Source organism: Oxyura jamaicensis, chromosome 16 (assembly GCF_011077185.1).
Source record: "Oxyura jamaicensis isolate SHBP4307 breed ruddy duck chromosome 16, BPBGC_Ojam_1.0, whole genome shotgun sequence".
Lineage (NCBI taxonomy): Eukaryota > Metazoa > Chordata > Aves > Anseriformes > Anatidae > Oxyura > Oxyura jamaicensis.
In genome coordinates, this window is record NC_048908.1 from 63906 (window position 1) to 78205 (window position 14300).

General features: G+C 59.9%; 3 protein-coding genes across 7 annotated transcripts; 2 read left to right on the forward strand and 1 right to left on the reverse strand.

The window, feature by feature from the left end:
- Nucleotides 1-386: 386 nt before the first annotated feature.
- On the reverse strand, nucleotides 387-2994 carry LOC118175214 (T-cell surface glycoprotein CD1b-3-like). Of its 3 annotated transcripts, none has more exons than XM_035341216.1 (6): nucleotides 2560-2994; nucleotides 2101-2358; nucleotides 1610-1891; nucleotides 1212-1496; nucleotides 1045-1135; nucleotides 387-956 (listed from the first exon to the last, which is right to left on the reverse strand). In XM_035341216.1, exons 1-6 carry the CDS (start codon nucleotides 2624-2626, stop codon nucleotides 944-946), a joined length of 996 nt encoding a protein of 331 aa, XP_035197107.1. In that variant the 5' UTR covers nucleotides 2627-2994; the 3' UTR covers nucleotides 387-943. The 3 variants fall into 3 exon arrangements, with proteins under 3 accessions (XP_035197107.1, XP_035197106.1, XP_035197108.1); XM_035341215.1 differs by having other exon boundaries at nucleotides 2101-2361; XM_035341217.1 differs by having other exon boundaries at nucleotides 2101-2381.
- An 863-nt stretch (nucleotides 2995-3857) lies between these two features.
- Nucleotides 3858-7048, forward strand: LOC118175212 (T-cell surface glycoprotein CD1b-3-like). 3 transcript variants are annotated; one of them, XM_035341212.1, is made up of 6 exons: nucleotides 3858-4053; nucleotides 4610-4870; nucleotides 5295-5576; nucleotides 5682-5966; nucleotides 6050-6146; nucleotides 6220-7048. In XM_035341212.1, exons 1-6 carry the CDS (start codon nucleotides 3987-3989, stop codon nucleotides 6263-6265), a joined length of 1038 nt encoding a protein of 345 aa, XP_035197103.1. In that variant the 5' UTR covers nucleotides 3858-3986; the 3' UTR covers nucleotides 6266-7048. The 3 variants fall into 3 exon arrangements, with proteins under 3 accessions (XP_035197103.1, XP_035197102.1, XP_035197105.1); XM_035341211.1 differs by having other exon boundaries at nucleotides 3859-4053; nucleotides 4592-4870; XM_035341214.1 differs by having other exon boundaries at nucleotides 3895-4053; nucleotides 4656-4870.
- Nucleotides 7049-8646: 1598 nt separating this feature from the next.
- Nucleotides 8647-10665, forward strand: LOC118175174 (leukotriene B4 receptor 1-like). Its single transcript, XM_035341143.1, has 2 exons — nucleotides 8647-8845; nucleotides 9345-10665. The coding sequence occupies exon 2, from the start codon at nucleotides 9356-9358 to the stop codon at nucleotides 10463-10465; it is 1110 nt and encodes a 369-aa protein (XP_035197034.1). The 5' UTR covers nucleotides 8647-8845; nucleotides 9345-9355; the 3' UTR covers nucleotides 10466-10665.
- Nucleotides 10666-14300: the final 3635 nt, after the last annotated feature.

Below are 14300 nucleotides of genomic sequence, written 5' to 3' on the forward strand. Positions count from 1 at the left end.
CTCACCTCTATGCCCCAGGACCCCCCATCCCGCGCGTTCCCCCCCCCCCCAGTGACACCCAACACGGCAGCGCGGAGCCCAGCGCCCTGCCGCATTGCCCCTGTGTGCGACGGGGAGGCTGCGAGGGGGGAGACCAACCCGTACTGGGGGGCTCTGGAGGCTACCCCACACCCCTCAGCACCACAGGGCCCTGGCCGTGCTGCCCCCCAACCCCAGCCACGGCATCCTTGGCCCCGCGATGCCCGTCAGAGCTCGGCTCCCTTTTCCTAGTGCTTCTGTTAACTAGCCTGAAGCCCTGAAATTAGCACTGATAATATCAGCAGTGCTGCGCTCAAGCTGGCCAAACCTTCCCCGAGCCCACGGAAACCTTTATAAAATAATTCTTGGCAAAAACATCAGTGGTTTATTGTCGTTTGATCCGTGCCTGCAGCTCCCTCAGATCAGCTCCGAGCGCCGTGCTACTCGGCGCCCTAAACGCAACTTGGGTGCACTTAACCCTGCGTGTAACATCAGGTGAAGCACAGCTATTTCTGGAATACGGTTAATAAAAGCAGCTTTTAAGAGAAATACCCAGGAAGTGACAGTGGAAGGGGTGCAGCGTGCTGCCTGCTGACAGTGCTGTTATCATACGGAACCTGGAGGAAATTGCTATGCGGGCCAGAGGGAGCCTCAGCAGGTGCACAGGTGGTGCCACGAGGTACAACGTGATTATGTCTAACAGGGGAGGAGGTCTCAGACTTGCATCCTCGTCTGCTACGCAAATAACGGCACAGCTTGAGGGTATTTCCCGGCTGTGGCTCCCTGCTGAGACGATCGTGCTCCTGGTGGTGCCTGGAGCTTCGTCACAGCAGAGGGAGGTGGAGGTTGTGGCCCGAGGTAGGGGTTGGAAGCAGACAAGGGGCTGCCGTGCTCAGGGGAAAGCTGCTGGGCTCCATTCTTCCGTTTAATGGCACTTCCTAAAACAGGAGAGGACGGTGGGGTGGCTCTGGGGAGCTCCCCAGCAGGGATTCCCCCAGGCACACAGCAGGGCCGAAGGGGCCTTACCTGCGCCTCCACACCCAAAGCGCACCAGACACAACCACAGCTGCCAACAGAGCAACCCCGAGCCCTGCGATCAGCCCAGCGTTGGATTTCCCTGGGGAACACGAGCCCATCAGCTCTCCCGCTCTGCTCCAGCGGCACGGCTCAGGAGCCCCATCCCCAGCACCTACCCCAGGGGACGAGGAGGCTGCGGGTGCCCAGGCTGCGGTGGCGGACGCGGCAGGCGTAGCTGTGCCCGTCGCGGGGAGCCACGGTCAGGACGCTGTAGACTTGGTAGGTGAGGTCGGCGTTGGGCAGGACAGCGCTGGTGTTCAGGGCCGGGCCCGGCGGCACCTCGTGGCCGTCCCGCAGCCAGGCCACGCTGATGGGCCGCGGGTAGAAGCCGGTGATGCGGCAAACCAGCAGGAGCTGGGCCGGGCCGGCCGTGCGGGCAAAGACGGTGGCAGTGGGGGGCTCTACGGGGCGAGAGTGAGGGCCAAGGGGAGCCCAGCAGGGACCCCACTTACCCCTGTCGTCGGGGGGGACGATGACTTTCGGGTGGCTGTGCCAGGGTTGAGGAGGGTCTTACCTTGTCTCTCCAGATCCGCCCTCCCGTACTCAGTGAACCTTTCCAAAATGTCAACGCAGGTGACATTGAGGAGCACTTGTATCAGCTCATTGAGGGTGGTGGCGTTGTTCAAGAAATGCTCAGCGGCTGCTGACACCTCGTTATCTGGCACCCGATCCCAAGTTCCCTTGATCAGGTGGAACCGGAGCAAGTCCTGGCCCTCGTAGCCAATGACCAGGTAGGTCCTGGTGGTCCCGTTGGGCTGGAGCTTGCAGCCTATGGAGGACTGGAAGACGAAAGGGACTGGGGGGGGGGACAGGATGTGGAGGGTAGAGGGGATATGCGGGGTGTTCAGCACTGCGTCCCCTCGGGAGCCTTAGGGGGTCCGCCTGAGTTGCGTCCCCATCCCCAAGGGCTCTGGAGAAGCCTGGCCGGTGGAGCTGCCCGCCAGCCTTGGCTCACGCCCGAGGGGTCATTTGGAAATGGAGGGGGGGGGGACAATGGGCACGTACAGGACATGCTGGTGTGCGTGATGAGCGTCTGCACCAGGCTGTTGAAATCCCGCAGGTATGACTTGATGGAGCTCTCGATGACATCCCAGTCACCTTTGGGCAGGGCTGGGCGCAGCCAGGGCTGGTGGTAGTGGATGTCCCAGGTGCGTCTGTCCACGCAACCGATGTTAATGTCCCCCACGAGGCCGAGCCCCCCCACTTGCATGGACGTGGCGTTTTGGAAGGTGACGAAATGGCGTAGCTGGAGCATGGGAGAGCCTGCCGGAGAGGGGGGGAGAGAGCTGGGGAAAGCGACGCCGCTTTTGTCATGACCTGACAGCTTCTTGGGGTCCCCTGCAGCCCCCCACCACTTCAGCAGCCCCAGCTCTCCCCCAGCCTCACCGTGGCCCTGTGAAGGAGGACATGTGGAGCTGGGGGGGACAGTAGAGGAAGGGGAGTTTGGGGTGAGCTCCTACTTACCCTCTGGCTCTGCCCATGTCCCAGGAAAGAAGAGGAAGGGGAAGAGGAGAAGGCAACGGGGCTGCATGGTATCCACAGCACGGCCGCAGGCGAACACAGCAGTTGGAAGATGGAGCCGCGTGGGCTGCTCACTTCTCCCCAGGGTGACTCTGACATCGGTGGTGGCCCTGGGTACCCTGACAGCCAATGGAGCTGGCACTGAGGTTTCGGGGTGGGCCCGAAGGTGGCCTCTGTCAAGAGCTGGGCTGGGACACCCAGGGCTGGGGGGGCTGGGTGGGTTCTCCTAGGGCTGCCGTGGCACCCCAAGACAACGAGGGAGGCAAAGCTTGCGCCAAGGGTCCCCAATCCCCCGAGCCAAGCACTGGGGGGACCGCGGGGAGCAGCGGTCGGCGGAGGGCAATGCCAACAGGAACAGTCATCGGGGAGGTCCTGCGGGGACCGCCGGTGACCTGAGGGGACTGCAAGCAGCAGCAGGCACCTGAGCTGAGGGTTTGAGGCGCTGAGGAGACTGAGGGGACCGGCCAGGCACCGGTAGCCCTGTCAGGAGGGACGGGGACATTGCGGGAACGGCTGTCCCCCGAGCGAGCCCTGGAGGAAGCAGGAGCTTTGGGGCCACCGCAGCATCCCCCCCATGCCGGGCCTGACTCAGTGTCACAGGGCACCAGGGCTCAGCCCGCAGCAGCCCTGGATGGGCTGTCCCAGTGCCACCACCACAGCAGGGGACATCCGAGCAGGGACTACCAGCCCCAGCTGTGCCTGGAGGGTGTCGGGGTGCCCCGCTTGCAGGCTGAGCTTCCTGGGGGCACTGGAGCCACACTAGAGCTGTTCCCAGGAGCCCAGCAGTCCCTCGGGGATCCAGGTGGTTCCCGCAGGGCACCAAGGGGCCTTGGGGGGGGGGGGGTGACAGCACTGGGACCCCCCGTCCTCAGCCGGAGCGGGACGAACTTCCCCTTGCCTGAGTTTCAGTTCTGCCTTTGTCCCCAGCACGGGGCCCCTGGGAAAGGGGAAGAGAAACTGCAAGCTGGGGGAACGTGCCTGGGGATGGCAGATAGGAGCATCGGGGGAGATGGGCTGGGGCCGAGGCTGTCCCTCGTCACCGCATTGTCCCCGTGCCCAGCACCTGGCAGGTGCTGCAGCATCCCAGTTTTGGCACGGGTGCCCTGACCCGAGGGGGGGACCCTCTGCCACTGGTTGGGGTGTGTGGGAGTGCGGTTGCTCGTCGCCCCCTCCCCGGGCAGCCCCATTCCCAGGGTGAAGAAGGTCTGGGTACAGATGGAGCAGGGGGAACCCAAAGTGGAGGCGTTTCAGCTCCTCTCCGTCCTGCACTCCCCGACCTCCAGCCCCATTGGCGGAGCGCTGCTGCCGGGACCCCAAGGGTGCTTCCTCCTCCCGCCGCCCTGACTTGCTTCAGCCTCACCCCGAGCACCATGCGGCCGCGTCGCCTCCTCTTCCTCCTCCTGCTTCTCTACCACAGGACATGGGCAGAACCAGTAGGTAAGTGGGACACCCCCAGCACCCCCACCCACCCGTCCCTCCACTACAGGAGTCCCCTGGTACCCCTGGCAAGGGGAGGGCATGGCTAAGACCTTCCCCTGCATGGGGAGGACAGTCCGCAGCACCAAGGGGTTGCCCCCCACCCCACAGCACCCAGAGGTGCCTCCAGGTCAGGGCTCACTGTCCTGCCCAGCACTGTAGGCGCTTAGGTGCCTGAGCAGCCATGGGGCTGGGGGCTCCCCAGCCAGGCTAGGGGTGGCCCCCGAAAGCATTGTCCTGCAGGCACCAGGGGAGGGTCTGGGCCCCTCGTGGTGCTGTGGGCCCCTTCCCGCAGCCTCCTGTTTGCTGGGGAGCTGCCCCGGTGAGAGGTTGCTTTGGGTGCTGCTGTCACCTGGAGCTTTCCACCACAGCACCAGGACACACCGAGCGTCCTCCCATGACAGCGGGGAACCAGGTGGGCCCAGGGGGGTCCCTTGGGCAAGGGGGCCACCGTGGTGTGGGGCACAGTACATCCCTCATCTCCCCTCCTCTCTTGAAGCCCCATCCCCTCTCCCAGCAGAATCACAGCTTTTCCAGGTGCTCCAGACCTTCGTCCTCCCCAGTGCCAACTCCACCGAGGTGGCTGGGGAGGCTGTGCTGGCAGACATGCTCGTCTACGTGCTGGACCAGGACACCTGGAACCTCCGCATCTGCTACCCCTGGGTCCACCAGGCCATGGCTGAGGGTGACATAGAGAAGATTCTGTCCTCCTTCAAGACTGGCATGCGCAACGCGATCCGATTCATGCACGAGATGGCCAAGGAGGTGCGGGCGGAATGTGAGTATGGGGAGACACCAGGGCAGGGTTTGCAGGGTCGTGGCCGGGGGGGGGACAGCCTCCAAAGGGCAAGGGAGGCTCCAGCTGCTTGGTGGGTGTGGAGGTACCGAAATGCCCTGCGCACAAAGTCAGCAGGGCTGCAGGACCTGCACAGCACTGATCAGGGAAGGAGAAGCATGGAGGGAACGTTTTGGGGGCAATGGGGAAGTAGAAACCTGGGGGAGCACTCGGGGGGGCACAGTGGTGCTCAGACGCCCAGCCCTTATGCTTGATCTACCCTGACAATTCCTAGGGTGCGCAGGGTCTGGGAAGCACAACCCCACCACCCGTGGTGCCCCTGCCCACCCCTTCCCAGCTGCCCCCACCTTGGGCCACCCACGTCCCCGTGCTCACAGCCCCCCTCTGCTACCTCTGCTCCTTGCAGACCCTATGGTGTTCCAGCTCCATGCAGGCTGTGAGCTGCACCCCAATGGGACGAGACACGTCTTCACCAAAATTGGGGAGGGTGGCAGAGACCTGGTAGAGTATGAGGTGGAGAGAAGGTACTGGGCTGTCCAGCAGTCGACCCCGCTGGCCAAGCTGGTGGGCCAGTCCCTCAACGGGATGCTGGCTGTCAAAGAAATGGTGGAGCACCTCCTCTACAAATCCTGCCTGAGCCACCTCCGCGCCCTGTGCAGGCATGGGAGGGCAGATCTGGAGAGACAAGGTGAGAACCCCGTGGCCCCAGCATGGCCACACCAATGCATCCCCCAGGCTGGGGCCAAGCATTGCCCCTGCTGGGCTCCCCTTGGCCCTCACTCTCGCCCTGTAGAGCCCCCCACTGCCACCGTCTTTGCCCGCACGGCCGGCCCAGCCCAGCTCCTGCTGGTTTGCCGCATCACCGGCTTCTACCCGCGGCCCATCAGCGTGGCCTGGCTGCGGGACGGCCACGAGGTGCCGCCGGGCCCGGCCCTGAACACCAGCGCTGTCCTGCCCAACGCCGACCTCACCTACCAAGTCTACAGCGTCCTGACCGTGGCTCCCCGCGACGGGCACAGCTACGCCTGCCGCGTCCGCCACCGCAGCCTGGGCACCCGCAGCCTCCTCGTCCCCTGGGGTAGGTGCTGGGGATGGGGGGTTGGCTCCCACTCGGGTGCTTCCGTGGGCTCATGTCTGCCCTCCGCTCTCTCCCCGTGCCAGAAAACCCCACTGTGACTCCCACCGTCGTCGTTGTCCTCGTGGTGCTGCTCCTTGCTGTTGCCATTGCCATCGGTGCTGCTTGGTGGTGGAGGTACAGGTGAGGGCTCCAGCCGCAGGGACAGAGTCCCCTTGGACAGCAAGCACAGCTCACACTTGTCCCCCCCTTGCAGGAGAGGTGCCGTGTCCAGGCGGGATGTGCAGGAATCCCTCGTCTGATGCCCCCCAACCCCCGTACTGAGACCCCCTGCTCTGTCCCCAACCCACCTGCATTTACAGAGGTGATAAAGTGGGGCCAGGCCAGTGGGGGACAAGCAGGCCACACAGGAGCAAGAGAGATGGAAGGCTCTGGTGGACGGTCACCCCTCAAGGCACATGGATCACTGTGCCCCCCAAAGGCTGGTCACTGCCCCCAGTGCTCCCTACCAGTGCGTGCAGAGCAAACCCCATTGCAAGGGACACAAAGGCCACCAGCCCCTGGATGTCGGGGAACAACTACAGCTGTGGGTGTCCCCACCTGCTGCAGGAGGGGACAGCCAAGGGCCACCCCAATTCCCCGGCACTCAGGGTCCCAGAAAGCCCTCCAAGACACCCTATGGCCAAGGGGCATCCCATTCCCAACCTGCCCTGTGTGCTCGCCCCCACACATGTCCCTGCCCCACCTCGTGGCCCCAGCCCAGCCCCTGGCTTCCTTCCTCATCACCAAGAGCCCCTCTCCTCCTCTCCTGCTGGAAGCGGTGAGGGGTGAGGGCGGAGGAGCCCCAGGCCTGGGACCTCCAGGACCCTGAACGCCCTCACGGAAACACAGGATGGTGGAGGTTGGAAGGACCTCTGGAGACCACACAGTCCAACTCCCCTGTTAAAGCACAGTCACCTACAACACGTTGTGCAGGGTCACATCCAGGTGGGTTTTGAATATCTCCATGAAAGGAGACTCCACAACCTCTCTGGCAACCTGTTCCAGTGCCACCAGCACAGTAAAGACGTTTTTCCTTATATTTAGATGGAACTCCGTGTTTCAGTTTGTGCCTCTTGCTATCACTGGGAGCCGCTGGATGAGAGCCTGGCCCCATCATCTTGACACCGTCCCTTAAGATATTGATATATTGGGATATTGATATCCTCTTATCCAGGCTAAGCAGGCCCAGCTCTCTCAGCCTCTCCTCAGTGCTCTCATCATCTTAGTAGCCCTCCACTGAACTCTCCTGGAGCTCCAGGTCTCTCTCGTACTGGGAAGCCCAGAACTGGACCCAGTACTCCAGATGTGGCCTCACCAGGGCTCAGTTGAGGGGCAGGTCCTCTCTGGACCTGCAGGCAACAGCAAGCCTAGCTCTTCCTAATGCACCCCAGGATACCATTGGCTTTCTTGGCCACAAGGACACACTGTGGGCTCATAGTTAACCTCTTGCCCACCAGGGCTCCCAGGTCCATTCCAGAGCTGCTTTCCAGCAGATCAACCCAGGACATTCCATCAGAGGAACCTGAGAAAGCTGTCGGGTTCCAGAGCTGCTTTCCAGCAAGTCAACTCCCATCATCGTGCGTGCGTTTGTACTGGGTCTGGCAGTGTGGGGGCTAACTTTCCCTGCAACTGCCTGTGCAGTGCTGTGCTCTGCACTAGAAGTGTCACACCAATGCTTTGCTTATTGCTGAGCCATCCTGGCACAGCATCAAGATTCCCTCCAGCCCCCCCCCAAGGCCAGGAGGAAGGGTGTGGGCAAGAGGTGGGGAGGAGACAAAAACCTCAAGGGGGAGGAAGAAGTCTCTGAATCTGATGTCCAGATAACAGAGTAGCAGAACCAGAAGACCAGTGGATGGTATTACTCACCCCTATACTCAAGATGAAACAATGGAAGAGGAAGTCATTTCATTTAGTAAGGGAAGAAGCCTATCCTAAAAGGCTCTGGGAGGGAGAAGTGTTGTCATCTCACAAAAATGTGTCAATAGTCATGAAGACCTCGAGAAAATCTAGATGCAGGTAGCACCTTTTGTACTACAGGTGAGCTTACCGCAACGTTTGCAGGAGCGGTGGACACCAGAAACTGGGCCCTGCAAATCTCACTGCTGCAGGAGCAGCTTCTTGTCGGGACGTGGTCTCAGCCAGCACAACTGTATGTTAATGACCAAAAAGATAAGGGGATAAAAGACTTTATGCCTAGATAAAGGAACCAGCGAGAACTGGCTTGAGTGAGGAAGTCTGTCAAAGAAAGGAAACATCAGTGCCAGCCCAAGAGAGGTAAGACTAGAGATGCCTGACAACAGCATAGAGTTTCTCCCTTCATTTTTTTCCCAGCAAATTCCCATCGTGCTGTTGACTGACCAAAGGGTATCAAGATTAGAAGTGGGCAATTTTTGCTCTCTGCTGCTTTTAGGAGGAAAGGGTGAGAAGGTGCATTAACCATACCTGTTAGTAAGCACATAGGAGAAGACCTTCCCTGTGCCCTCCACACTATCTCAACGCGCTCCCACCAACCCTACAGCCACGCAATGGAGCAATCAGACAGCCCCTCCTGGAGGGGCTTTGGAAGGGTCTTGCTACCTGTTGGCAGTGCTGCTGGTGGTGTCGTCCCCACCTGCCCAGGTCCAGGCAGGGGAAAGTTAAAGCCCAGCATCGCTCTTCCCCACGTGCCCCTTTCCTGTCTGTGGTTTCCCTGCCTTCTTCCTCTTGCGTGAGTGTTTCCTGACTGGGGCTGAGTGGAGGGGGAGCAGCACCCAACAGTCACGGCCACTGCTGGCTACAGGGGCACCGAGGACCCACCACCTCCACCAGGGACTCTGGGAAGCGATATGTGAGGCCCTGAGGTACTGGGGGGAAGGCTGGTGGGATGGGAGGTCTGGGGGGGGGGGGGGGCACTGAGCAGTCTTGAGACAACTGGGAGGTATGGGTGGACAACTGGAGTTCTTGAGGATCGCACGGAATATCTGTGAGGTGGGGGTACCAGCAGGTTTGGAATGTGACTGGGAGGTTTATGGGAACTGGAAGGGTGGGGAGGAAAACTGGGATGCCTACGGGGTCAACTGGGAGGTTTGGGGGAGTGACTTTGGTGGCGTGGCTGGCCCACTGGGAGGTCTGGGAGTCAGCTTTGAGGTCTGTGGGATGCCAAGATACATGGGAGGAGATGAAAGTAGATAGGGAAGAAGAGGAGGAGGCCTCAGAGGGTGGGGAGAAGGAAAGAGGGACAGATGAGGAAGGGAGGGGCTCTGGGGAATTGCAGTATTGGAGGAGGGGGATGGAGAGATGGGGAGATGGAGGGATGGCTGAGTTTGCTCTGGGTGACGCCGGTTAACCCCATCCCCACAGCCCCCACTGCGATGTCCACCCCCTCCTCCAATGGGACAGCCACCCCCATCCCCAGCGCAGCGGTGGGGCTGACGCTGCTGTCAGCAGCCATGGTGGTAGGGCTGCCAGGGAACGCCCTTGTGCTGTGGAGCTGCGCCGTCACCCGCCGCCGTGGCATCCCCATGCTGCTGGTGTTCCACCTGGCTCTGGCCGACGTGGCCACCCTCCTGACCGGCCCCGTCTACATCCGCTTCCTCAGCACCGGTCGCTGGGACCTGGGCCCGGCGGCTTGCCGTGGCTGCAACTACATCTGCGCTGCCGCCATGTACGCCAGCGTCTTCCTCATCGCCCTGCTTGGCCTCCACCGCTGCCTGGTGGTGTCCCGGCCGTCGGCGGCGGTAGTGGCGGGCGACCGCGCCGCCCAACTGGCCCACGGGGCCGCGGCGGTCACCTGGCTGGTGGCCTTGGTGCTGGCCTCTCCCTCTATCGCCTTTCGGCATGTGGAGGACGGGCTCTGCAAGCGGAAACACAGCTCCACCACTTGGCTGGTGACCCACAACCTGCTGGAGACGGGGCTGGGCTGGGCCCTGCCACTGACCGCTGTGGCCGCCGGCTACGGGCTGCTGCTGCAGCGGCTGCGGCGTACGCGGCTGGCACGGCGGGGCCGCACTCTGGGGCTTGTGGCCGCTGTGGTGGTGGCCTTCGCGGTCACCTGGGGACCCTACCACATCGCCAGCCTGCTGGAGGTGGTGGCCAAGCTGCGGAAGGGCAGCGAGCCCCTGAACAGGGTCGCCAGGGCCATCCGCCCGCCTGCCACCGCCCTGGCCTTCATCAGCAGTGCCTTAAACCCCCTGCTCTACGCCTGTGCTGGCCGGAGGCTGTGCCACACTGCTGGGACTGCTCTCCTGCCCCGGCTCCTGGAGGGCTCCACGGCTTTCAGCAGCAACCGTAAGACCACGGCCAGGGCCACCCACCGAGCAAGGAGCACACAGAAAGACAAGGAGAAGGGGGGCGAGGACGTGGCAGTGGAGGACGTCGGGACGGGGAATGGGGGGACAGCAGTGGAAGTCATGGGGATGGGGGATGAGGGGACAGTAGTGGAGGACACAGAAACAGGCGACAGTGGGGCAGGGAGGGCATGATGGTGGAGAAGGCTGTGGAGAGGAGATGGACTTTGTGGTGGCCCTAACACAAACCCCTCCCTCTGTTCATGCCTCCCTCCCTCTCTCCCTCCAACCATTCCTCCCTCCCTCCTTCCATGTCTTCATCTCTCCCTCCACCCCATGGTCCTGGCGAGGCCTGAGCAGGACTGTAACCAGTAAAAGAGGGCTGGACGAGAAAGGCAATAATTTGGGGTGTTCAAGGGGGCCTCTGGGATGATGCAGAATTTGCATGCCATGTGTCTGTGTCCATCCATCCATCCGTGCCAGCATCCAGGAAGGGACCCAGGCATCCAGGGCAGGGTAGGTGTAGACGAGTGATATGGGTTGAGTATACAGTGTTTGTGGGGGGGGGACACCGTGTGTGTGCTCGTGGGGAGTGCTGGCAGGGGTTAAATACCCCAAAATGGGCTCTGGGGGGGTCACAGAGATAGCTGGGGAGGTCTGGGGGTAGCTGGGGAGGTCTTGGGTTGTGCTTGGTTGTGCTGGGAGGAACAACCCCAGGCACCAGGATGTGCTGGGGGACACCCTGCTGGAAAGGAGCTCTGTCAAGGCCCTGGGGGTCCTGGTGGACACCAAGTGGAACAGGAGCCAGCAATGGGCCCTTGACACAGAGGTTAACAGCATCCCGGGCAAGTATTGCCAGCAGGTCAAGGGAGGTGATCCTTCCCCTCTACTCAGCACTGGTGAGGCTGCACCTGGAGTACTGGGTCCAGTTCTGGGAGCCGAGTACGAAAGAGACATGAAGCTACTGGAGAGCTGAGCGAAGGATGACAAAGATGATGCCGGGACTGGAACACAGAACCACAGAATCGTTGAGGTTGGAAAAGACCTCTAAGATCATCTAGTCCAAGCTTTAAACCTTTAACCTCCTCATCTCTCCTATGAAGAGAGGCTGAGAGCTGGAAGAGAAAGGGCCCCCCTGGCAAAGGCTTCTGCCGCAGAGCACCCGGCAATAATTGGAGGCCCAGGCCCTCTCCTCAAGCTGTTCTCTGGTGCATCCTCACTTTCCTCCTGACCTGCCAGGCGTGGGGGTGTCAGGGATACCGCCACAATGGGCAGTGGGAATGCCACGCCTGGTACAGGGGACGCCAGGCCGATGGACACTGAGAATGAGGAACGTCAGGGAAGTGAGACAAGAGGCGCCGAACTGCGGAGAGAAAAGAGACTTCAAAGATGATGGGGAGAGGACATCACCAGGGCAGCTGGCCCAAACCAACCAAAAGGGGTATTCCATGCCATATGACGTCACACCCAGCAATAAAAGGTGGGAAAGGGGAAGGGGGGGACGACGACTCTTGTTGTGGAAGCATCTGTCCTCCTGAACAACCGCTACGCATATCGAGGCCCTGCTTCCCAGGACGTGGCCGAGCATCACTCACTGATGGGAAGTGGAGAGTAACTGCTTTTCTTTCTCTGTGCGTCTGTGCAGCCTTTGCTTTTTTATTATTTTATTTTTATTTTTCCCCTCTCCCTTTTCCCTTTAATTAAATCATCCTTATCTCAAACCTTGAGCTCTTTGTGTCGTCTTTTCTCCCCCTTCCTCTTTGAGAGAGCGGCCATGGTGGAACTCAGCTGCCCACCCGAGTAAAACCACCACACACTAACTCAGATGTCTTTTGTAAATCAACCGTAAGGACAGGACTGAGACAGAAGTATGTTGTGTACCAACCACAAGGACAGCACTGAGACAGGAAGAGTGTTGTCAACCACAAGGACAGGACTGAAACAGGAAGTATGTTGTATGTCAGCCACAAGGACAGGCTGACCCTAAAGGTAACCACCAAGAACTGACCTGGACTGCTGAAATCTGTAAATGACGGGAAGGGTCAAAAGTTTAGCAGTGAGGAAGACCTCTGGCCTTCATCAAAAGACCACCAGAGTATGCTGGATGACCACCCGAGGACTATAACATGCATGCGAATAGGGGTGGGAAGCTATGTTAATGATTCTTTGGATACTTAATGAATATGCAAGAGACAAGGGGGGGGGTGAAATGAATATGTATATATCTCATCAATATAAGCAGCCTGGTAGTAACCCTTGGTGTGCAAGCTAGGAGGAGCGATCCCCCTTTCACCTGTGCAATAAACACGCCTGCTTTATAACTCTCCCCGAGTTGTAAAATTCGTTTCCGTGTGTCACAGGAAAAGCAAAGGAAAACAAAGCAAAGCTGGGCCAGGAAAACCAAGGGAAGCAGGGCCAGGAAAGGCAAAGCAGAGCCAGAAAAAGCAAAAGAAAACAGGGCCAGGGAAGGCAAAGCAGAGCAAGGCGAAGCAGAGCAAAGGAAAGTAGCCTTCTCACCCGCTCCCCGGCCTCCTTCACACCTCATCGTCCACCGTGACAGTGGGCAAGAACCGTGTCTTGCTTTAGCTGGCTTTATTTATTTTCTTTTATTTATTTGTTGCCTTTCTCCCACTGTAGTTCTGTGAATCCTGGAGTTCCTTATGGTCGTTCAAAACCTCACCCAACACCGACCCCAGGCAAATAGCAGTGGATGCCTTAGAGGCTTCCCAGGGCACTCTAGGATTCCCCACAAACTTCCTCTTACACCCTAGAGGCAAAATAAGGACTCTTCTTGGAACCTAGTGGTCTCCAGCAGCCTCACAGTGCTCTCTACTGCACTCTCTTGAACACTGCAGGCTTCCTGTGGTCCTCTGGTGCACACTACATCCTCCACAGGTCTACCAGGGCCCCCCAGTGCCCTCTGGCTCCCCCAGAAATCCTCCCATTGAGCCCCGGTTTTGTCTAGGATGCCCTAGAGGACTTCCAGGGCATTCTAGGATGCCCTACAAGCTTCCTCCTCTTCCTCCTCCTCCACTCCTTCCTACTACTCCTCTTTCTCTTCCTCCTCCTCCTCCCTCCCTCCTTCTTCCTCCTCCTCCTCCTCCACTTCCCCCCCCCCCCCCCCCCGACATACCCCCCACCTCCCACCCGGGGGCGAGACAAAATTAAATCAACTCCATAAGGGAAGAACCGGAAAAAAAATTAAAGAAACTAGGAAAAAAAAAAAAAAGGCAGAAAAAAAGTGTTGTGAAGGCCACTCACCACTTCCCATGGGTAGATGGGTGCCTGTGTGGCTCTCAAACAAACTTTGCCCCCCCCTAAACCCCCTCCTCTCTGTTTCAAAGCTGGGAGCGATATCTCCGTGGTTAGCTCAAGCCTGCTTGCGTCCCGTCATGCACATGAGAATCAAAGGAGACCTTGACACAGTGCAAACAGCCCGTCCAGGCATTATCAGCACTGATTTACCCCAGCACAGCACTACAGGGCTGCTGGAAGATAATTAACTCCATCCCAGCTGGACCCCCGTGCACCACCCCCGATGCCCTCCACGTGCAGCAGCCCCAAAAGACCAGGAAGGTGTTTTAGGGGACAGCAGGAGAGTGAGGGCTTGGAGCGTGCAGGAGACACAAATTGGCTGCGTCCCGAATATTTGCAGCTCCTGGGTTGTGCACATACACGTGGGTGCACCCAGGCACTCACAGGAGCACGTGTGCGTGTGCATCCCGGCATTTTTCTCTGCAAAAGCGTGACCTCGGGGTTAATGCAGCACTTTTCAGCACGTGCTGGGAGCAATGTACACCCTGCAGCGCGAAGGTTTTGGGGTGCAACAGGTGCCCCGATGTGTAATTAATTGCCTTGCGGGATGCCCCTGCGCCGGGGTAGGATTCGCCTCCGCTCTGCTGGGTCGGGTGGGCAGAAATGATGCTCCGGAGGGGGGTCAGGATGCAGAAGAGTTGTTTTGAGCTCAGAGGTTTCAGTTTTGACCTCGGGAGGTTGTCTCTGCGGCTCCTGCAAGCCATGGGTTTCCGGC

Bases quoted from the DNA above. Each gene is read 5' to 3' on its own strand.
- LOC118175174 (XM_035341143.1), top strand. From the start codon at position 9,356: ATGTCCACCCCCTCCTCCAATGGGACAGCCACCCCCATCCCCAGCGCA.
- LOC118175212 (XM_035341211.1), top strand. From the start codon at position 3,987: ATGCGGCCGCGTCGCCTCCTCTTCCTCCTCCTGCTTCTCTACCACAGG. The intron at 4,054-4,591 runs GTAAGTGGGACA...CCTCTCTTGAAG, and splicing joins GACATGGGCAGAACCAGTAG to CCCCATCCCCTCTCCCAGCA. The intron at 5,577-5,681 runs GTGAGAACCCCG...CTCGCCCTGTAG, and splicing joins GGCAGATCTGGAGAGACAAG to AGCCCCCCACTGCCACCGTC.
- LOC118175214 (XM_035341215.1), bottom strand. From the start codon at position 2,626: ATGCAGCCCCGTTGCCTTCTCCTCTTCCCCTTCCTCTTCTTTCCTGGG. The intron at 1,892-2,100 runs GTACGTGCCCAT...CCCCCCCCCCAG, and splicing joins CACGCACACCAGCATGTCCT to TCCCTTTCGTCTTCCAGTCC. The intron at 1,497-1,609 runs GTAAGACCCTCC...CTCGCCCCGTAG, and splicing joins GGCGGATCTGGAGAGACAAG to AGCCCCCCACTGCCACCGTC.